Below are 23,704 nucleotides of genomic sequence, written 5' to 3'. Positions count from 1 at the left end.
CGTGTCGTTGTCCTCGTGCTCCCAAAAAGGTCCATTGGCGAGCTTCGAGTCTACAGCGGCGGCAGCCGAGCCGTAACCCTAATGGAAGCTAGGGTTCGATGAGCGTGAGTGAGAGATGGGCGACGGCGGTGCGTGAGGGAGAAATGTGGTGAGGGGATAAGGTCGTGGGGTGAAGGGCAAAAGGGTCTTTTTTACATACATTAGCTGAAAATAACTAGGGAGAGCCAACTGATGAGATTATTGTAAGCTGAGTGATTGGATTATTATAAGCTAGACAAAAATGTAGGCTGCTTGGATCAGCTAGAGCTTTTAAAAGCAGCTTTGTATAACCTCTAGCTGATCCAAACAAGACATAATTCTAATAATAAGGTGATGCGTTCAACGTGTCATGTCCCATTATCGTAGGTGATGGCTATCATCAGAGGATGTTGGAGGTGCCAGGAGGCATATGCCAATGCAGTCTCCCTTCAGTCAAAAATACATGACATTTTTTATTTTTAATGTGCAACTTTGATAACTATTTTCTATTAAAATATAGTTATAATATCAAATAAAAATATAATATTATAAAAGTATTTTTTAAGACAAATCTACATGTATAATTTTTATATTTTTAAACTAAATATTTTAGAAGCTATTGACCATCAAAGTTTTAATAATTTGACCAGATCTAAATCAAAACAATCAAATATTTATGACCATAGGAAGTATTTACAACATGCGATAGAGGAAGAATGGGCAGCATGGGTATGCAGCAGGCTCAACGAGGGAATGAAGCATGCAGCCCTTTTTTTTTTTTTTTTTGCTTTGTGCAGATAGTAGCCTAGAATGCAAAACAAGGGTTGGAGATGAGGATTGATAGGGGAGGTGAGAGCGAGAATCTTGAAAGGTTGGACCTTGATAAACATTCCAAAACCCAACTGATTCTTTTGAAATCAATCACGTGTTACATAGACACTTTTAAACTAATTTAAGTTACTATTTTTTTTGGTTTTATACGACTATAGTATAGTATTCAAAGTCAGGCTAGCGTTAAAATAGCACGAAGCATTTCAGTCACATATTTCAGGCACTTTACCGTCAAAAGTTTGAGTTTGGAGTACGGGAACTGAAATGGTTTGATCCTGGGTTCCGGCAATCTTCGGTGTACTATGCCTGCAGTGCACGCACCAATTCCCGGCTTCAGTACACGGGCCCTGGCCGGAGACAGCAGTCCAAGACAAAATTATTTAATGCGTAGACAAATCTGGATCACCCCACCTCGTCCTGCACCCCACCAGTCAGCACGCCTCAGTGAAGATGCTCTGCCATGGGGATGAGCTGGTGGTGGGGTCTCCTTCTCAGAAGCTGAGGACGACGGAATAATCAACGGCCGCGATTCCAAGGCCGTTGCCGGGAAAACTCGGGAAAAAAGGACTTCCATGCAGGGTTTCAAAATGGCTAACAGTTCTATATTCACGGTTACCGATTAATTTATTGCAGTTCGTATTTAAAAATTAACTGATTTTTTATTAAATTTAAATTTAAAAAATTGAAAATTTTATGAAATACGACTGATTTCTATCGAATTTCACCAAATTACCGTCGAAAACTGCGAATATCGAAGAAATCACTGGAGCTCGGTATTCAGTCTTGAATCAAATTTTAAAACCTTGCCTCCATGTAACAACCAACGGAAATTTCACTACCCTTGCATTACCGATGCGAGCTATCAGGAGCGTTTATTTTATTAAGATTAGTACAGAAAGAGTAGGATACAGGCTATCAGAAGCGTTTATTTTACCAAGATTCGTATCCAAAAGTAGATAAAAATATATAATTAGATAAGAAAATCAGCGATCAAATGAATATCATGTGAACCGAATAGGCGAACAAGATCCGTGTGTGCATGGCCTCATCGAGAGTTGCCTTTCCTTAGCAACCACATTTCATAATAAGCCTATCCCTGACTAGCTCAGTGACTAATAAAATAATAATAAAGGCATGAGTGCACAGCTTCCGACGTTGTGTCGAGCCTCTCCTTCCCCTTCGTCTTTCCCCCTCCATGGCTCCATCTCTGCATTTTGCTTCTCCATTTTATTTTTTCTCTGCTTATTCCTGCACCGGCTTTTCTTGCTTTTGCCCTAGCTTGTGAGTAGACTACGCAGCTAGGTAGGCTTAGCAATCTTTGACCAGCCAAGCTTGGCTAGAGCATGCTACAGTGTCTGGTTGCCGCTGAATGCAAATGCACATCGGCAAGACACTGTGGCAGCCATGGTGCACCCAAAGGAAGGATGGATCCGATCAGGCTTTCTGAACAAAGATGGTCAGGTAAAGCTGGCGAGGCCAGCCATGGAGTTGGCTAAACTTGTAGCCTTTTGATCTAGGCGCGGGCGCAGGCCGGCATTGCTTCGCCTTTCCTGACGATCAATGGATAGCCAAGAGGTTGGCAGCAGCCAGGGCACACAACTTTTATGTCATTTGCACGAGTAGGCGATACTATATGGCGCTGTTTGGTGGGGTGGTCAGTCCCCAACTAGGCCAGCGCAACGCATGAACCCTTGGTTGCTCGCACAGGAGTCCTAGCCAGATCAGCCCAATGCAAAAGAGGCCTAGAAGCCAATAAGCTAGGTGAGGGGAAACGCAAAAATTAATCACGCGAAAAGAATCCCGTCAGCTACCGCCGCCCTTCTCCGCCTCCGGTGCAGTGACGTCCTGTGACTCCACATGCCGCCTCTTTTAACTGGATTAAGTACGTTCTGCGCACCCCTCTTATTCTATTAAAAAACTTGATAATATGTGCGCTTACTCGAGGAATAGATAAGAAAATTTGTAAATTGAGGATCGAGTAGGCTGTTAACGAGTCTACTCGAGTTAAACTTCATCAATCTAAATTCTAGGTTGTCTCTGGGTTCGGTCGGTAACTTAGTCTCAGCTTGAGCTCAGCTTGAGTTTCTATCAAACTCGATCTTATCATGTCAGGCTTGCTCTAGCTCGACTAGTTGACAGCTAATATTGCAAATAGCGTATAACAACGCTTAGTGGTAAAGGTTTCACTTAGCGTTTAATGTTATAGTGTGATATATCAGCTGATAAAAAAATAAAATATATTATGAATATTTACCTATTTTACTATAGTTTTGCAAAATCAGATTTTTTAATCAACACACAAAAGCACATTGATAAAGTATAAGACATATAGTAGCAAAGAAAAGATTATGAATAAAAGTAGACAAATATGGTCTATTGGTAGGCCTAGCAACAGAGCGAGTTGGGGTCGGATACAGCAAGAATGTATCAGACCTGATTTGCCTAACGGGTGGAAATATGCCCCTAGCCCCGAAACCCGCGTGGGGACCCGCGGGTCGCGGCGACCGGGAGGTGGACGCAGAGCGGGTGACTGAGAGGTGGATGCAGGGCGGGCAGTGGCGGGAGCCAGACGCAAGTTGGCCGGCGGCGTGAGGTGACGGGCGAGTGGCGGATGTGGGTGGGAGCACGCGGTGGGTGGGCGCGAGCGGGCGAAGGCGGGAGGCGGACATCACGACCCGCGACCGCCACAGGCTAAAATCGAGCCCTGTCCTCGCCCCTGTCGGGACCCGACCCGGGCAGCTCTATCTATTGGTCTTTTAAGCTCAACTTCACCAAGATAACATAGCATTAACTCAAAGTACCCATTTCAAGAATCAAAAACTAATATTCAACAACAAACAACTCAGGAATCATATGAAGATATACTAGAGCATAAAGGGAAGATTAAAGCACCCATTTCAAACCTAAAACATGGCATATTGGCTTACTTGACATGAAAGGGAATCAGATCAGGGAGGACAAACAAAGAAGCAGCACCAGCAGTAGTCACGCGCTCAATTTTTTTACGGCTAGGGTTTTTGGCTGCACTTCATATTTGTATATGTGGCCATTGGGTTGGGCACTATTGGGTCAAAATGGTCAAAAACTTGACCCAAACATAACTTGGCATATATCGGTTTTGGCGCCAAGACGATATATCACTATAATTGATGATAAATTGGCAAAAAACTTGAATTACGATATTCTTACATTCTTTTAGTGTCAGCCACTATTTTGATGCTATAGCATCATATCGCCGTTAAATCGCTTCTATTTGCAAGCTTGTTGACAACCCTAATGGAAAGTGAGGAGACGAACAAAGTGAGGTGATGTAGTTAAACTCACCACAACAAAAGATGAGGTGATCGCACTCAAAGCAAATCAACCAAACAAAATCAACTCAATGTAGTCTTAGCCAGGGATTAAAAATTCGTCAAAATTTTGGTAAAATTTTAGGAACATGAGGAATTTCGAAGGAGAATGAAATATCTAATTTTAGAATTTTTTTTTTACTGACATGTAAGACTTATAGAGCAGATGATGAAAAATAACCGAAATTTCAATGAAATTTTGTGAATTTGGTCTTTTCGTTAGTAAACAGAAAAAATTTTAAAACGAAATTGAAGTCCGTGGTCTTAGCTAATACATGCAAACCAATCACGTGGGTTTTGCTGTGATGAAGACAGGGTTGAGCTGGCCTGACACTAGCCTAGCCTGGCTTGAAGGCTGGCCACCCACCCAAACAACCCCTGTAGTGCCAGACCCTTAAGTACGCTGATACTCTTCAAGTTCAAGTGGTCCGTCCAGAAGCTGGTTTGATCGTGGTGGTGCTTGGTAGGCCATGCATCAACGGTGTGTGAGGCACTATGGTTCCTGAGCATTTTCTTACAGAAGTCTCATGTTCAATGGCGAGTGTTCGTCTTGAAAACCCCTTCTTTATTTGTTGCTTCACCTCGTCACTACCGGAGACAGCTTCTTTGCCGAGTGCCTCAGGCACTCGGCAAAGGACGATATACACTCGGCAAAGACGTTGCCGAGTGCTACACTCGGCAAAGGACGCTCGGTAAAAAATTTGTCGGCAAAGACCTCTTTGCCGAGTGCACTTTATCGGGCACTCGGCAAAGGCTTTGCCGAGTGCAATGCCATGACACTCGGCAAACAGGCCATCTTTGCCGAGTGCCTATGAATCAAACACTCGGCAAACAGGCCATCTTTGCCGAGTGCCTCACCTTGGCTCTCGGCAAAGCGGAGGCCTCTTTGCCGAGTGTCATGGCCATTGCACTCGGCAAAGTAACTGAAAACAGCCTTTTTTATTTGTTTTTGACATCCCATCCAAACAAACAGATATATATATATATATAACAAACATCACCAACATCACATATATATCATCAACAGCACATACATATCACCAACACCACATATATATCACAAACATCACATGTCTCACAATATATAACAAATAAGTTCACAAGTAATCCAAGTGCTCCATCATCTACAACCATAATTGCAAATAGAAGTACCATTAACAACTACAAGTATCATCACCAAGATGGTCAATGAAACTGATTTGGTGAATGATTCGCTGAAGCATGAGGATCGTTCGATGCCGCCGATTGATTCTGCACAAAGGAGAAGAGATTGCATGTGTGAGACAAGATAAATATATACCATACATGAATAAAATTTTCATACTCCACTAGGTTTGACCGTAAGCATGAACATACAAACTAAAACATTTATACTCACAGGAGTAGAATAGTGAGGAGGTGGAGGTGGAGGTGGAGCGAATAGCGAAGGTGGCGGAGTCACACCCGTAGCGGCGCCAATGTACTGAAGAATCTCCACCATCCTCCGCTGATCGGCCTCCATCGTCGCCTGCATTTGCTCCCGTATCCTCCTCTCTTGTTCCAGCTGGGCCTACAATATATTCACCCTAATGTTACAATAATGCAAAGGAAAGGTATGAAAAAACCAATGAACGACGAATAAACCAGAAATAACCTCGAGTGCCTCCACCCGGTGGTGTGAAGTGTCCTTCCGAGGTCGTATGGCCGGGCTCGTGCTCGTGCTGCTTGCTCGAATCTGGGAGAGACTGGGAGTAGCGGCCGAGTCGATTGCGCCGTCGCCAATCCAGTATCGCCCATGCTTCTTGCCTCCTCCCACCCTCATGACGACTTCTCCATCAAGGTCCTCGGTGCTCGGATCGTACTCTGGCCCATGGACCTCCCTTGCCATCGATGTGTACTCACTAAGGCGGTTGTGGACGGTCGCATTGCTGTACGCCTCGGGCCCGTCCTCCGGGTTGTAGTCGACGTCGGACGTCGCCTTGCCCTTGTGGGCCATAGCAAATGCCTTGAAGATGGAGCAAGGCTGGCCACCATGTGACGCCGACTGCGAGAAAAACAGCAAGATGATTAGAAATCATGCAGAATTGAGCGTTAGAATAAATAAATGAATTCGCGTACCCATGTTTCTGCGTATCCGCTGAGGTTGCGGCTGCCTTGATGGTGTGCTACACCTGGCATCATCAAACGCCGCTCCCGGCACAAGTTGTGCGTCTCCTCCCACTCGCGTGAGCACCACTTGTCCACCATCTGTTCCCAGCACTGGGGATGCGCGGCGCACCAATAAGGAATCATCTACAGGCCATCAAGATGAAATTAAGCCTACTTAATCTCAAAAGGAATCAGTATTAATGTTCTGTATTTACCTGCAGGTACTGGTCCCGGGTCAGCGTCATGGTTCTTGCGTCCCTTTTGATGACCTTCGTTCCAATGACGGTCCCGTGGTAAGTTACGACGGCCTGGATGCGCGCCTCGTAATGCATGTCCACGACGAGTTTTTTGCAGCATTTGGTAGCCACCGCATCCGCCCTGGCCTCATGTCCGTCCTGGCATCTAAAGAAATCCTGCATACAAACACGATGTATCCATTCATTATTTCAAGAATGTCCAATAAATACGATGTATTGAGCAATGTAGTGCGAGGAAGACTTACCCACAGCTCTTGCTTCACCCGCTCCGCCTTGTTGTTGAATACCCTGTGGGCCCGATCTGCAGCATCGGGGGCGGCGGCGTAGTGGTCAAACGAGTAGGCCGGCCCCGTCACTCCGGCGTACTCAACCAGGCCAGGGAAGTGCTCCTTGCACAGAAGACCGAGGATGCCATTGACTTGGCGTGTGTGAGCACCTCCACTCGCCACAATCGTCCAGTTCCTGCCCAAGTGATTAACAATCGTCCAATTTCTATTTTGATATTCAACATATCATATAAAGTAGTGATAACATCTAAAGTTACTTACTTTTCCCCCTCGGGTCGAATCAGCGGGCGTCTCTCACGAGGTATCGGTCGCTGAGGGAGGCTCGCGGGACCTCGCAAGTAGACGCTGGACGAACTAGAGGAAGCGGAACCCCCTGCTGTCGCCTCCTCCAGCGCGTCCTCCTGCGCCTCCTCCTGCGCGTCCTCCTGCGCCTCCTCCTGCGCGTCCTCCTGCGCCTCCTCGGCGTCCTCCTGGGGCACCTGCTCCTCCTCCTCCTCCTCACGCGACGACTCCCTCCTGCGGCTGCTCCTCCTTGTCCTTCGGTACAAGGACGTTAGCTTCCTCATCCCACCGCCCACCATCTTTGTTCAATCACCTGCAATTAAAAAGAGTAAACCAATAAGCACAGATAAACAAGAAGTACTTAGAAAGAGATGCAAAATAAACAAAACGTAATTACAAAATAACATAGTATTACATGTATTAGAAATAATCTTCATGATCGGGATTAGCTGGATCATAAGTCTCATCATCACTATCAATCATGTCGAAATAATCAACACTATCCGAATGAGCAATGTTGCCATTGTCATTGTCTAAATGTAATCGCTCAAGCATTTGTAAGTCTTTCACATTTTGCACCTCATCTCCAACGTCCTCTTCAATAACCGTTTCATTGTCTACTTCCATTCCGATCGCTTCAGTTAAGTCTATCTCAAACCTCCCTTCTAGTCCCTCTTCTTGAAAGAACTCTCCGTCATATGTGTTTGGGTCTAAGTTGTAATCTTCATCGTTTGGGACAGGCACTTTACCGTGTGGCGATACCCTGTGCACAATATCCCAACCCTTAAGATGCCTTATGGTTTGACACGCATATGGGAGATAATAAACTTGCGTGGCCTGTTGGGCCACAATATAGACATCGTCTCCTGGTAAGACAGAATCCTGTCGAATTTCGACTAGCCCAAGATTACAATATGTCCGCCTCGTTACTTTAGGATCAAACCAATGGCATTTAAATATGACGGGATTAAAAGGTTTGGAACCATGAAACTTGAGTTCGTATATTTCTTCAATTCTTCCATAATACTCGACCTCATCAACGCCGGGCGTAAAAACTCCGGAACTTGTGGTTCTTCGATTGGGCCGACTCTGCTCGTAGCTTGTTGTGCGAAAGCGATATCCATTCACGTCATAACCAGAAAATGACCTGACCCTATAGGCAAAGCCATCGGCAACCTGTCTCAACTCGGCACACATAGACGCATCCCTCTGGCCCTGCAAGCTCAAGCAGGATACATCGTTATGCTCTTTGGCAGAAGGTGACCCTCCGGAAGCAGGCTGCCAATAACTGTCAACATACCATCGAAGGCGTCTCGACTCAGGCTATACTGGGACTTCAACGCCATTATGCGTCCAATGGCATCCAGTTGAGAAACCTTTGTCTGGCCGTGAAGGGGTTTCTGTGCCGCGGCAAACATGTCGTAAAACGCCTTTGCGGTTGCCTCTGGCTCCTCCTCCGTACGTCCTTCAGCGAACTGTGCCTCGTGATAGTCATTTAACATGTTTGCTACCCCGGCCTCAGCATCATAATCCTCGACGCGTGGCCTCACCACCTCCTCTCTCGTACGATCGGCTTCACCATGGTAGACCCACCGGGTATAGTCTGCCGTAAATCCATTCTTCCAAAGATGTTCCCCCATTACCTTCTTCGTTTGTCTTTTCCTGTTTGCACATTTGCTGCAGGGACAGCAAATTTTACTCGCTCCTTTAGCAGCCACGCCAAACGCCCGTTCCAAAAAAGCATCGGTCTTGTCGATCCATTCATTGGTGACCTGACCCTGACTTGCGCGGCCCGTGTACATCCACTCACGGTCCTCCATCCTCTAACATATATAGCGGCGAGTAATATAAACATCAATTGCATCTACACGACGTTCCTACTATCTTATAGGTGAGGTTAGGTCCTAATCCCACACGAGGATCCGTAGATGAGGTTAGTTTCCATTCTCTACTCCTATTCGAGACAGAATTTCGGCAGCACCTCCCCGCTGTTCTCCAAATACACGTCCTGCTAGGGAGAGTGTGTATCCGGAGAACAACAGGGAGATGATGCCGAAACTCTGTCTCCGATCGGAGCAGATCATGAAAACTAACCCCACCTACGCATCCGCGTGCTGTCCAAAAAACGTGGACAATTCAAAACAGATACGGTTTTAGATATGCAAATATCTGCATATTTCCAACCGTATCTCTTTCGAACGGGAGACGCCTAACTAGGTTACGTGATCTACAACATGATACGGAAAGATGGGTTATACCTAGGGTGGCGGTGGAGTCAGGCGACGTGGTGCAGGCAGTCTCGCAGCGCCAAGGAAGGCGATCGGGGTCACCGAGGTACTCCGGCGCCGCTCCGACTGGCTCTTCTCTGCCAAAAAAGAAATATAAAACTGTTAATACAAAATTTCGGCAGCACCTCCCCTGCACGGTGAGGTTTCCAAAACCTGCAACAAAACCAACGGCACGATAGCCGACATGCACATATATATGAACGGCACGATGGCCGACATCCACAAGATTATATCCAACCGCATATATATAACAATATCACAACCACTCCTACGACTACTTTGACTACCACCACAACTACTTTACCACTACTACTACCGCAACCATTAGTAATACTACGACGACGATGGTATGGCATACCTAGTGATACGGAAACGTCGGGAACGTGACAACGACGACCGGAGCGCCTCCTCCTCCTCCTTCTTCTTCCTCCTTCCTCCTCCTCCTTCTTCTCTTCCTCCTTCTTTTTCCTCCTCCTTCTCTCCCTCCTTCTTCCTCCTCTCCTTCCCTTCCTCCTTCTTCCTCCTCTCCTCCACCCCCTCTCTTTCCTCCTTCTTCTTCCTCCTTCTTCCTCCTCTCCTTCCCTTCCTCCTTCTTCCTCCTCTCCTCCTCCTCCTCCTCTCTTTCTCCTCCTCCACCGGCGGCGCGTGGCGGCGGGCGCGGCGGCGCTGGCGCAGGCGCAGGGGCCGGCGGCGGCGGGCGCGGGCGGCGCGGGGGCCGGCGGCGCAGGGGCCGGCGGCTGCGGGCGCAGGGGCCGGCGGCGGCGGGCGCGGGCGGCGCTGGCGCGCTAGCGGGCGCGGCGGCAGGGGCCGGCGGCGCGGGCGCGCTGGCGGCCGGCGGCGGCAGGGGCCGGCGGCGGCGGGCGCGGGAGCGGCGGGCGCGGGAGCGGGCGCGGGCGGCGGCGGCGGCGGGTGCGTGCGTGCGTGCGTGTGTGCGGGCCGGCTGGGCCGGGTACTTAAATCCCTGCTTTGCCGAGTGCCCCCGATCTGGCACTCGGCAAAGAGGGGTTTTTTAAAAAACATGTGCAAATTCTTTGCCGAGTGCCCCCGATCTGGCACTCGGCAAAGAAAACCGGGATTTTTTTAAAAAAAAATTCAGGGTCTTTGCCGAGTGCCAGAAGTATGGCACTCGGCAAAGACCCTCTTTACCGAGTGCCAGACTTCCGGCACTCGGCAAAGTCCCTCTTTACCGAGTGCCAGACTTCTGGCACTCGGCAAAGAGGGTCTTTGCCGAGTGTAATTTTTTAACACTCGGCAAACCCTAATTTTTTTCCCCCCTTTTGGCCTCCAAATTTTTTCTACGGTCCTCATACAGTACCTGGTACTCCATGTTCCAATGTGGCACATTTCTCGGATTTTTTCTATATTTCTTTAATTCATTTCAATTAATTGAATTTTCTTGGATAATTCAAATTATAACTGCTAGTCATTCGAATAATGAAAAAAAATGAATGGAAAAATGATATTCATGTTATTTAGTATATTGTGATACCGTATCCAGGAACATAGCACCAATTTCGAATATCAAGGTCACGAAACATGACCACGAACTTGCGATCGAGTTGTTTTTAAATTGTATAAAAAGCAAACAAAGTCCGAAAATCTTGAAACTTGTCAAGATATCATGATATCATATGTGGAGGCTGTCATAAAAATTTGAGAAGGTTTTAAGCAAGTTATCACGTACGATGCTTGCAAACCGAAGAATCTCAGCAAGGTTTTAAGAAACTTCTTCGGAGATTCTTCGGTTTGCAAGCATCGTACGTGATAACTTGCTTAAAACCTTCTCAAATTTTTATGACAGCCTCCACATATGATATCATGATATCTTGACAAGTTTCAAGATTTTCGGACTTTTTTTGCTTTTTATACAATTTAAAAACAACTCGATCGCAAGTTCGTGGTCATGTTTCGTGACCTTGATATTCGAAATTGGTGCTATGTTCCTGGATACGGTCTCACAATATACTAAATAACATGAATATCATTTTTTCATTCATTTTTTTTCATTATTCGAATGACTAGCAGTTATAATTTGAATTATCCAAGAAAATTCAATTAATTGAAATGAATTAAAGAAATATAGAAAAAATCCGAGAAATGTGCCACATTGGAACATAGAGTACCAGGTACTGTATGAGGACCGTAGAAAAAATTTGGAGGCCAAAAGGGGGGAAAAAAATTAGGGTTTGCCGAGTGTTAAAAAATTACACTCGGCAAAGACCCTCTTTGCCGAGTGCCAGATGTTTGCCGAGCGCTTGCTCTCTGGCACTCGGCAAAGATACTCCTTTGCCGAGTGTCCTATTTCTGGCACTCGGCAAAGAGGGTCTTTGCCGAGTGCCAGATGTTTGCCGAGTGCTTTACCTCTGGAACTCGGCAAAGACCCTCTTTGCCGAGTGTCCGATAAAAAGCACTCGGCAAAGTATGGGACACTCGACAAAGACGCCGTCTCCGGTAGTGCGTGCATGTTGCATGTACGTACATGCAATGGCTTCCTCTGTGATTTTACTTATGGGCTTCTCAAGAATCAGAAATAGGTTCGCCAGCGCAGGTAGTTTGATGCATACTCTGATCAGTTGCTTATAAACTAGTATGGAAAAAAACAAATCCTTTAAAAAATCATTGTCAGCTCAGCATGGACCCGGCCAAATCCTGCAGTTTCTTCCTATGCAGTTTACAGGATCTCCAATGCATGGCAGTTTCCTAGGCGTTTTTACGTCTCTTCCATTGTCTTTAGTGAATCTCGTGTTATACTTCATGAGATCCTTGTACTTCCATCTCTGGGCATTCTTATGCTTGACGAAACAGCTTAAATGATTTTACGAGCTTTACAGTAGTGGCTAATCAATGAAACCCTGTGTAGCGCCACAACCTGCCCCTAACAGTATCTGGGGAACCTGCTTGCTTTGAGAAATGCAAGTTTGCTTTGACTAGTACAGCTAGAAGTATCTTTTGCCGAATCCCATCCGCAGTGACTGAGAACCGCTTTACCTGATCGCACACTTGGATTCATGGCGTTAAAAGCTTCACGGAATATCGACTAGGCTTTGACTGCGAGTGCAAGAGTGGGCGTGTCAGTCACCTTCCTCGTGCATCGCTGCATGCCTTTCCTACACTTCGCACGGCCCAGCCCCCTAGCTCCCTTCCTTTTGAGTCTTTTGAGCTCTCTTTCTCAGTCCTCACTCAGTCGCCGTCTCTCTGTTTCTCTTCTCTCTTCTGCTTGGGTGAGAGGCGAGAGAGCAAAAGGGCGTTCAAAGGCAAAAGCTACTCGCGAAGGTTGCTATAAAAAAAAAAAATGAAAAGTCAATAAAAAAGCAGCGGAAAGTAGAGCAAAGTGCATTGCTGGGAATTAGTCCTGCATAGGAAATAAACAGGGTCCCTTCCTTCAGTACTCCTCCACAGCTACGCCTCTGAAGGCAGTAGTTGTATTTGGAGAAATTAAAGGTCAGCAGGTCGATCATTTTATCAGATGAGTATGACTGCCTAATTAGTTAATATCGACTTGCGTGAAATCCAAGCACCCGTGCCCTTAACTCTTCATATGTGAGCAAGATTTTCCGTTCCGAAAAATGTATGAACAAGATCGTATACTAGTACCTTCAAATCAGCAATGCAAGTGCAAACAATAACCTCCTGGGTCCTGCAACGGATTGATATGGCCTGGCCGGCGAGCACAGCGTCACTGTGGCAAAGCATCCGTGATCGATGCCAGTGTAGCGGGCAGGCATGGAGCAGTAGGCGCACCATCACGCAACAGTGCGACTGCTGCGCGATCGGAGCGGCTGACCTGGCCTGGCTAGGATGCTGCGCTGCAACCTGCAACAACAAGGCGAGCAAATGATAAGACGCGACCACCGGACAATAGACGCGCCTTCAATGCTGAAACGCCAGCCGGGGCCAAATGTTGCTGGTTTGCGCGACCGAACGTCGCGCGCAAGTCGTCAGGCAGTCCGTGTGCCGTGCGTGAGTTTTGCGAGCGGGCAACGAGGCTGCCTTTATTTTCATGCAGTCATTTTAAATTTCAGATGCAGATCCGATAGCGATCAGTCGACCTGCAAACATAGTGCGTGACACATGACGGGGTTGGTGGCAGTGGCTTCTGGGTGAGGATTTGTCTGTCTGTAGCCAAACTCAGAGGGAGGTAGGGATGATAACTGGTCAGGTTAAGGTTGGTGGAGCAAAATCACGTTCAACTCGAAACCCATCAATCTCAAATCGACTCACAACTAAAATGAAAAATAGGTAAAAATTAACACTCAGACCCGCACCTATCGGATGCCCGTTGGGTTTCGAATTTCATCTACAATGGGTGGTCTAAGTTCACCAGCCACAGGTCCCTTGCTCCTCTGCATCTCCTCCCAATCGACTTTCTAACGACGCAAACACCGTTCTCCTCTTCATCTCTTCCGACCTACCGTGCTCCCGTCCCAAATCTCCTCTCTTTTCTCTTACTATTTCCTATCTCACAAGAAATCAATCACAGTCTAGATGGATCTCCACGTGAGTAGGAATCAAGTTCCAATCAACACACACAAGTATTACAAAACAAAGAAGCAGTCCAAGTCTAGATGGTGATCCTCTGCTGCAATCTCCTCCCGCACTGCTAGATTCGAGGAGGAAGAGGAAGCCCTCAGCGTTGTCAGCACATCGTGCACCCCTCATCTTGGCTCAACGCCACCTAGCAAGGGTTGCGGCAAAGATTCCGGCTACAAGACAGCTCCTCACTTCCGTGAGTGGCAGTAGCGCGAAGCACGATTGTTGTGTCAGTGTCCACGTCGATAGCCTGCAAGTAGGCTCGTGCATAGGCCCAACGCGGAAGGGGTCGTGTGAAGGAGGGGGCAACGTGTAAGGGCCGGTGCGGAGGCCAGCACAGAGAGGGCCGCCCCCAAGGATGGGGATGGCGTGGAGGGTGATGACATGGAGGAGCCAACGCGGACACGCAGTGGGGGGGGGGCACGCAGTGACACAAGGGGCGCAGTAGCAAGCGGGCGGCATGGTCATTGGTCGCATAGAGGCGAGATCGAAGGGGAGATTAAGCGAATGGATAAGGTGGACGAGTGGGGAGTGGCTGACGGACGAATGGACAAGGTGGGCAAGTCAGGTGCCCACAGGTTACTCATAAGGGGAATACCAAATTCGCGCATGCACTCGCTACAGATCAGGTTCCCGACCCATTAGACTTGTGGGCAGGATTTAAAACCCAAACCCACACTCGTCGGGTGCAGAACCTATGAGGATCCGAACCCACAGGTCTGGGTGTCATCCCTATAGAGAGGTCGGCGGGTGGCATGGTGGCTCAGTAGAGGAGGCAAGCGCAGAGGTAGGACAACGAGCAATAAGGACGTCGCCTGCTGTGGGTGGCGATGAACTACCATATGAGCCTATGCCGGGACGGGGGAGGCAAGTATGTGGCCCGGTGATGATGAGTTAGCGCAGCGGCGGGAGGCACCGGCGGAGATAGGTGGATGATGGCAACTAGGGGTGAGCACAACTGTAACAGGGACGAGCAGGGTGTGAGCAGAGTTGTAGTTTAAAGACGATCTTTAAACAGTCCGATCATGATCAGATGGCTCAGACCCGTCGGCCGAAGACAAGCTTGTTTTCATACTCCTGCTAAATAGCATCGTCTTTTCTGCAGGAAGCCTTGGATGCTAACTAGTTGAATTTGGGGGCTAGGTGGGCTGGTGGCCCGAACGCTTTGGTAGAAAACTGAGCTAGGCTTTGCTGATGTTCTCCTGATGGTTAGCGAGGTATTGGGTTAATATACATAAACTAGGTTAAGCTGTGCTGGGTAAGGACTTTCCCTATTAGAGCATCTCCAACCGAGCTCTCTTCTCACCCCCTATCCTATATTTGAGGAAAAAAACGATGAAAAACGGTCTCCAATCGACCCCCTATCCGACCCCCTTTATTTGAGGAACCCTCAAATCTCATCCCCCACCCCCTACATCTAGGGACTCCTCATCCAACCCCTCATTTGGGAGAGAGAGAGAGAGAGAGAGAGAGAGAGAGGGAGAGAGGGGAGAGAGAGAGGGAGAGAGGGGAGAGAGAGGAGAGAGAGGAGAGAGAGTTACCAAATATTAATAAAATAGAGGTGATTCGAATATAGGGGTCAAATATGAGAGGTCGGTTGGAACGCGTTAAGAAATAGGGGATGAAATCTGGATGAGGAGTCCCTAAATAAGAGAAATAGGGGGTCAAATATGAGTAGTCGGTTGGAGATGCTCTTAGACCACGGAAGGTTGGGTTGGGCCTGAATCCACCTACGAATCGACTTAGCTTTCGGCTCTTGCCTCAGGGCCCAACCACAAACTGCAGCCGAGTTCTGATCGTACTCAAACACATTCCATGCCTACAAAACGAACCGGAGCGGATTCATGTTCTACTTGTATGGGGACCGAAGTTGGTACACAATAAAGGCATAGCGTGGCGGACATCGGCACATCGAATATTGCCGTCAGCGTTGGACTCGCCGGCATGGCGGAACAAGACAAGCAAAAGGGCAGGGGCGGCGGAGGAGACGAGGAGAAAGAGGATAAGTACCCGATCGGGTTCCGGTTCAAGCCAAAAGACGTCGAGCTCATCGAGTACTACCTCCTCCCCAGGCTGCAGGGCAGGCCGTCGGTGCCCAACGACGCCATCATCGAGGCGAACGTGTACGAGTGCCACCCTGACGCGCTGATCAACGGTACGTGCGAGCTCCGGTCAATCATGCTCATGCGTGTTGTTTCTAATTAGCCAGGTACGTAAATGTAGCTGATTCGATGACATTGTGGTACGTGCACATCGCAGAGAAGTACAGGAGCAGGGGCGAGGGCGAGTGGTTCTTCCTGTCGCCGAGGGCTCGCATGTACCAGAACGGCGTGAGGCCGTCGCGGAAGACGGAGGACAGCTGGGGCCGGTGGAAGGCATTGACGGCCACCAAACTGGTGGCGAAGGAGAGGGTCGGCGAAAGCAAGACCAAGTTCTGCAAGACCGTGCTCAACTACTTCGTGGGCTCCCCCAAGAACGAGCGGAAGACCAAGTGGCTAATGCGCGAGCTCACCATCCCGGAGTACGAGATCAAGCTCGATAAGACTGGCCCCAACAACACGGTGAGTTTTGATACCATCTGTCTTAGTTTCTGCGGGCACTTATGATGTTAATCGCTAAGCTATTTGTCGGCTGTCTGCAGCTGGATGAGTACGTCATTTGTAGGATCTACGTATCCCCGGTGCACAAAGGGAACGACGACGAGGCGAGCACCAGCTCGGTGTGTGAAGAAGCACAGCAGAGTCAAGGGACGGCGGAGTCCAAGCTTTCAGACAGACAAGCTGGCAAGCTACCGGTGGAGAAGCAGACACAGCGGCGCGGTGGCCCCCGGAAGTAGGCCCGTCAACAGAAACTAACCATTGGATCAGCACCGGCGTTTGGCGTCGGCAACGCCTCAGGAACGACAGGGTACTACAGTGCACCTGGTCAGCCAACGGGGTATAACGGTCAAGTACCGATGCAGCTGCCGGCAGGCATACTCAATGGCCAGATGCCAGTGCAGCGACCGCCAGGCACATATAATGGTCAGGCACTGGAGCAATTTCCGCCGAACTCGACCGCGACTAACCCCAACTCCTTTGGCTGGACGACAATGACGATGCGGCCGCCCAACCTGGCTGGCCAAGCGGTCAGGCCGCCGTGCTTCCCGAGGGATCCAATGCGCCAGAAGCCAGCGACGGGCTACAGGCCGCGGGTGTTCCTGAACTGCTGCTACGACCAGAACTACGGAGACATGCAACCACCAGGCAACGCATCTTACGGAATGCAGCAACAGAGGGCGACGGCGTTCGCGCCACCACCGCAGCAACAACCGTACTTCAATGGCACCACCAACCATGACGTGAGAGCCACCATCCCTCGGTGTCCGCCTTACAATTATCACCCTTACCAATACAGTCCGATGACACTGGCGGCGGCAGCAGCGGTGGGTGATCATGGTGGAGCAACGTCACCCGCAGCGTCGGTGTCTGGGGCTGCAGACCAGGCCAGCAGCACGGGGGACTGCAACATAAATGCCGAGCACCATTTCGTGGAGCTGGCCGCTATTAACACGTTCCTGGCGGGAGCACGTCCCCAAACGGCGCCAGCGGCGGCGCCCCGGGTTGAATTGGCCGCGCCGATCCGTGCCGCGGAATTGAAAGCCGAGATGAAAGAAACATCTTTTTTGCAGAAGCAAGATACAGCTTAGTTATTCCCCAACATTTTATTTTCTTTTTGATGCATGATTGGACATCGCGATGTTATTTAGTCGCCTTCGCTTATGACGGTATATTTATGGATCCAAAATTTCCATTTTGTTAGGGTACACGGTAACCTTACCCAACTCATTATACTCACGAGTCGATGTCTCTCACCTCAGGTTTTAATAGGTCTGCTATATACACAGATCTAATCAAAGTCACGAATAAATCCTAAGCCAATTTAACTTAAAAAACTAGTCTAATAAGTGATGAGACTAAATCCAAATAGCAACGGGCACACATCACTCGGCTAATCGAAGATGTCAGTGAAACACCCGTCTCGCCGTCTTTGATTGTACTAGCTTCTACATCTTGAGTCTTACGCGGCCACACCCGCCACATTGGTGTTCCCTTTTTCGTCGGCGTTACCCATTCTTTAGCTCCACTTGCCTGTTTGCCCACAACACTGCACCCATTCCCCTGAGATCTGAACGCATATAGCTCCAGTATGGAGCCATGGACTCCATCCACCCTAGTTCTGTAGAGCTAGACGTTCGATTCGGTGCACAATGCGGCAAGAAACAAGACCAGTTCGTCATCATCGAACCGTTCTGTCATCCCAATCGTCTTGTCATCCATTGCCACATTCCTTCTCGTCGCCGTGATCGTATGTCGTATGGTACACATGTTGGAGAAGGTGGCGGAGCATGAACGGCAAGAAAAAGAAGGCCAAGAACACCGGCGTGAAGCAGGTGTACCTGGGACGTCAAAAGTCACCGTCGAGGGACACGGGAAATGCAGATACTGAGGACGACGAGGACGATGTCGACGTCGTCATCCCGGGCATGCCGACGCGGTTTAGCTGCATGAAGATTGCGGCGATGACCGTCAACTTCATGACAAAAATGGGCTCCGGTGGGTTCGGCTCTGTGTACAAAGGGGAACTTCCCAGCAGCCAGGGGCTCATCGCGGTGAAGAAGCTCGAGGTCGTCGGTGTGCAGGCCAAGCGGGAGTTCTGCACCGAGATTGCGGTCATCGGCAACATCCGGCACGTCAACCTCTTCCGCGACATGAAGCCGAAGAACATCTTGCTGGCCGACGGCGGCTAGGTGAAGATCGTCGACTTTGGCCTCGCCAAGCTGCTGTCGAAGGAGCAGCCGGTGCTGTTCACCACGATTCGCGGCACCCGCGGCTACCTCGCACCGGAGTGGATCAGCAACGCTGCCATCTCGGACCGTGCCAACGTGTACAGCTTCGGCATGGTGCTGCTCGAGCTGATACACGGGAGGAAGAACATAGGTGAGCAGGCCGACAAAGTCGCCGCCGTTGGCAGCTGTGAGCAGTCGGGCTGGCCGTCCGAGTTGAGCAGTGCGACGGCGTTGACGTCGAGGAGCGGCACCAACGGCGGCGACGAGTACTTCCTGATGGTGGCGCTGGAGCTCCACGAGCAGGGTAGGTACAGAGACCTCATCAATGCGAGGATGAAAGGCCGCGTGGACGAGTCCGAGGCGGCGCACGCCGTGCGCGTCGCGCTGTGCTGCCTGCACGAGGACCCCGCCCTGCGGCGGTGCGGCCGAGCATGGTCACCGTGGTGCGGATGCTGGAAGGCAGCGTGCCGCCACCGGAGCCGCGGGTCGAGGCGATCGGGTTCCTTCGCCTGTACGGAAGAGGCTACGCTGTGCCGACTTCCGTGGTCATCATGGCTGGCACGTCGGGCTCCGTGGGCACGCCGTCGCCATCGACGGCCGGTGCCTCGCAGCTGAACGACTCGTTGCAAGACATGTCAGTGCCAAGATATCACTAGCGCCTGGCCACGATTCAGCTCACATGATGTGGCATGGATGAGACGCTGCATCATGGCGCCTGTGTGGCATTACTTGGTCAAGGCGATGACATGATACCAGCTGATAAAATGGACACGCGTACAACAGCACAGAGGAACTCAGTCTCTTGCCTTCCCAAAACCCTAGAGAGAGAGTGTGATCCATTCGTCATGTTTCAAGGCTGAAGATCGAAAGTGGAAACTCCTCTGAGTTTCCTAGAGGATTTCCCTGTGCTTTTTCCCCATTTTCTCCCCGCCGGAAGGATTTCCTCACCATTTCTTTCTCTGTAGCCCAATCACTCTTCGGGAGTCCAATCGGTGGATCGAGACTTTTCTAGAGGATTATGATCTAATACAAAGTTCCTCTACGCTGAGGTAAATATCCCCCTACAGTTTTCTGATCGATTCCTAGCTCTAGCTGGCTGTCGTTTTGATTTGGACCGGAAAACCCTAAGAAAGCTAGGTCTAGATCTCATTCTAGGGGGTTTTACGTGCCTGGATCGTGCATGTCGTCTGAATGACCACGTAAATTATTCCCATTGTCTTGTGAAGTACTTTGGTGCCCTTCGTCATCGAAGGTTTTGCCGGAGTCCTCGTCGGTGACCCTGGAAAGGTGTTGCCGACATGTTCTAGCGGTCTGACCGCCTACATATTGTCGGTTTGACTACCAGACGCCAAAACTCTCTGCAAGCCAGTGGTCAGACTGCCACTTCCGCTTTGGTCTGACCGCCAGCCATTCAAGGCTATATGTACTTAAGTTACATTGTTCGGGGTTTCAAACTTTGAAAGCCTAATCTTTTGACGGTCTTTTGCAACTGTTTTTGAAACACGACGCTCTATTAATATTAAATCATGCATTATATGCACACTTTTTCATGGTTTAATTATTTATGCAATGTATTCTTGATTCGTTTAGAGAGCGTTACGCCAACGGTCCAAGCGAGTGAAGGCACCGCCAATCTACCGGAGTTCTATGAGTGTTGCGCCATGAGTATCGGGTGACTGCCAAAGCAGTAAGGTAAGCATCTAAGCATATTGCACCCTTTAATTTGAATTGAGTGTAGTTTAAATTGAATAATCATTGCTTAAGTATGTTTGCATGTTTAGCGAGTCGATGGCAGGCTTATATGGGTAGAACCTATATCAATTGCATTATCTCTACCTTGAGTGTTTGATTATCCATATCCTTGTAGCCTTGATAGCATTGTTGATGTCTAACTTATAAGTTGTTCGATATTCTTAGCAATGCTTAGTTCCTTGGTAGAAGACGAGCAATTGTTCAATCGTTATTCGCGAGCTTAGGGCTTACTTATTGTTTACAAACACAATGATAATGATACGACTTGTATGAGATATGAGGATGAGGTGAGATGTGTGCGGTGTTAGGGGTATTTTCTTCACCGGAGGAGTTTCTCGGTGTAGTTTGGAGAGGAGTCCGGATGCTATAGATCGCTTGCATCGTTTAAGCATTGTCTGTTGTTGTCAATGGCTTTAGCACTTTTCATACTTACTACATATCGCATATGGGAACGACAAGCTGAATACCTTTGTAATTGTGGTATTTTGGCGTGCGAATCGATTATGTCATGGGCATAATAGGCATATAGAGGTATCTTATTTGCTCCAAAAGTAGTTCTGGATGACCCCACACCTATCGACGTATGATCAAACGATTAGAGCTTATTGGGAAAGGTTGGCATAAGTACCCTCTTACGTTGGCCTATGTGGGCACGTGAGCTAAATGTTCATTGAGTCGTGTAGGTCAAGGAGTACCCCTACAGTGTGTAAAAATAATTCAAATTGACACGCTCTCTGTCATGAGCATACTTTTGTCTATCCGCATTGGTCGTAGAATTTCCGAATTTAGGGATGTATGATATGGTATGGTATGTTAGGAATGATTGTTTATAAGTATTTATTACATTAGTTGGCTCCAGTTACATTTATGTTCAAGTTGTTGGTTACATGGTAGAAAGGTATTTTTGGTTTAAGTATAGATGCTAACATATAGGTGTCTAGGTTACTTACGCATGTGAATCTACTTAGCCTGGTGGCCTACCTATTGCTAATGACTTAAATGCATAATCCTTAGGATCGGATTATTATATGTACTTATTATGGATTAAGTCTTGCGAGTACCTTCGTACTCACGCTACTCTTTTAGGTTCTACCGATGAGGAGGAGCTCGTGTTTGGCTACTTCATGTCTGCTGATTTAGGTGGCTGGAATGAGTAGTGCAAACTACTCGTGTAGCGAGGCTTTTGGATGAAGACTAAGGGTATATTGCTTTCCCTAGCTTTTGTTGATTCATAGATATTAATTTTTCGCTATGTAGTTTCTAGTGTTGTTTAAGAGGTGAATTGTTCTTTATCCTCTTAGTTTATTTTTGTTGTAAATTGTGTAAATGATTAAATGCTTTAGAAGTTGTAATATAATCTAATTGCTCATTTTTTTTCTTAAATTTTATTGTGATATCTATATTGGAAAGGCATATGTTCCGATCTTATGCACAAAACATCTGCCAGGACTACCAGGATTATATTATGGTTAATTATCGTGATCGTGATTAAGTAAATGATCATCCTGATGATTAATTGGAATACTATTTAGTCGGTTCCTCATAGTGCTCCAGGGAGCAGGTGCGGCCGATGATCCTCTCCACTATCTCGGGCAACCACGTGTGGATGGGGACGCCCTCGAGGCAAATCCTGACGCGGAAGAAGAACATTGCCCACATGGCTTGGCTGAGGCTCCGCCATGGCCGCAAGTAGAGATGAACCCCGTTGCGCTTGATGACCCACATGTCGAGGGCTTTGGCGCAGTCCTTCGTATGCTCAAACTTGATGAGGTAAGGTTCCGGTAATGGTTAGAGACTTTGATGTCGCCACGATGAAGGCAGAGGGCGTCAAGGACGGCGTCTTCAATCTGAATGCCCCCTCCAACAGGGAGGCTGAGCACCCACGAAAGCAGCATCGTGCCTTTCCACTGCTTGAGTTCCTGAGCACAATCGAAGGAGAGGGGGATAAGGCATCCGTCCTCCTCTGGACGAAGGCCGGGGTCACCGAGGAGCACCATCTTGCCGCGAGAACAGCGTGGATGCACAAGAGAGCCAGCACCAGCGGCTTGGAGACGACGAACGGAAGAGGGCGGGTTGCTGCGCGGCTTTAGGCCAACAGAGGGAGGGCTACTGCAGGACCTTGCTATGTGTCTGAAGCTGCGACAGCGGAGGCAACACATAGGATCCCTGCATGCGGCCACCCGATGGTCCGTGGCTAGGCACCGAGAACAAGCATTCTGGGGCACCCTTTTGAAGGGGACGACGCGGGAGCGAGGTGACAGGCGCTCGGGAGTAGCACACGACAGTGAATGCCGCATGCGCCTCCACCATCCTCTACGCCGTACCAGTGTCCAGCAAGGATCCAGCCCCGCCCGCACACGCGTCAGCAATCGAGAGGCCTCCATGCTCGGATTAGACACGCATAGGTTGGGGGCAGCAAGGCGCCATGATGAGGAAGAGAGCTCAGGTGACGCCATGAGGGGTGAAGATGAGCGGAGTGGCAATGCGACTTGTGCTCAGAAATAGGCCGCGACGGTCTGAAAGTGCCTAGAGGGGGGGGGGTCAATTTCAAAAATAAAAGAATTTAAATCCTATTGAGTACTCTTCGTTGATTCTTCATTTGTTTCGACGGACGTCAAACGTCACTTATCTTTTCAACTAATGCTTAAACCTGTTCATAACTTAGATAAGCATGTTAGTTCCTTAATCGTTTTGTCATCAATAAGTCAAAATCCACTTAGGAGGTCTAGATGCACTTTCACGGTCTAGGAAGCATGGAGTGATGAAGGCTATGCTCACTCGCTCGGGTAGAGGGAGAAAACTGGGTGCCCAAGGGCAAGTCTATGGGTGGAGATGAAGCAGGGAGGCCGACGTTGGTTGAGGTGGTCCGACGTGAAAGGAGCAGCCAGAGGGAGACCTACCTTTCCCCATCGCTTCCTTTTCTCTGATTTGCTTTTTTCCCGATGTATCTTAACGATGGTCACCATGCGCCTGTACAAGTTGCGTTGTCTGTGGTTAACTACCATAAGATCTTTGCGTAAAAGACCAAAATCTTGTGGAATTTACCGTTCTTTCATATATACTGTAACGACATAGAACATCGTCTGGCTGGGATACTCCGCTGAAGATAAGAGGCCATTAGCTGCTCTGTCCCTATTTTGGAGGTGGCCCTCAC

At 48.7% G+C, this 23,704-nt stretch overlaps 1 protein-coding gene and 1 pseudogene across 1 annotated transcript; both read left to right on the top strand.

The window, feature by feature from the left end:
- Nucleotides 1-15,914: 15,914 nt before the first annotated feature.
- LOC133896987 (NAC domain-containing protein 1-like) lies at nucleotides 15,915-16,806 on the top strand. The gene is made up of 3 exons (XM_062337594.1): nucleotides 15,915-16,125; nucleotides 16,230-16,531; nucleotides 16,612-16,806. The coding sequence occupies exons 1-3, from the start codon at nucleotides 15,915-15,917 to the stop codon at nucleotides 16,804-16,806; spliced, it is 708 nt and encodes a 235-aa protein (XP_062193578.1).
- A 120-nt stretch (nucleotides 16,807-16,926) lies between these two features.
- LOC133896986 (G-type lectin S-receptor-like serine/threonine-protein kinase At5g35370) lies at nucleotides 16,927-19,454 on the top strand (annotated as a pseudogene).
- Nucleotides 19,455-23,704: the final 4,250 nt, after the last annotated feature.

This window comes from Phragmites australis, chromosome 17, assembly GCF_958298935.1.
Source record: "Phragmites australis chromosome 17, lpPhrAust1.1, whole genome shotgun sequence".
Taxonomy (NCBI): Eukaryota; Viridiplantae; Streptophyta; class Magnoliopsida; order Poales; family Poaceae; genus Phragmites; species Phragmites australis.
This window is presented reverse-complemented; position numbering and strand designations above follow the sequence as displayed.

Excerpts from the sequence above, each read along its gene's own strand:
- LOC133896987 (XM_062337594.1), top strand. The coding sequence starts at position 15,915 with ATGGCGGAACAAGACAAGCAAAAGGGCAGGGGCGGCGGAGGAGACGAG. Across the intron at positions 16,126-16,229 it reads CCCTGACGCGCTGATCAACG|AGAAGTACAGGAGCAGGGGC; the intron begins GTACGTGCGAGC and ends TGCACATCGCAG. Across the intron at positions 16,532-16,611 it reads AGACTGGCCCCAACAACACG|CTGGATGAGTACGTCATTTG; the intron begins GTGAGTTTTGAT and ends GGCTGTCTGCAG.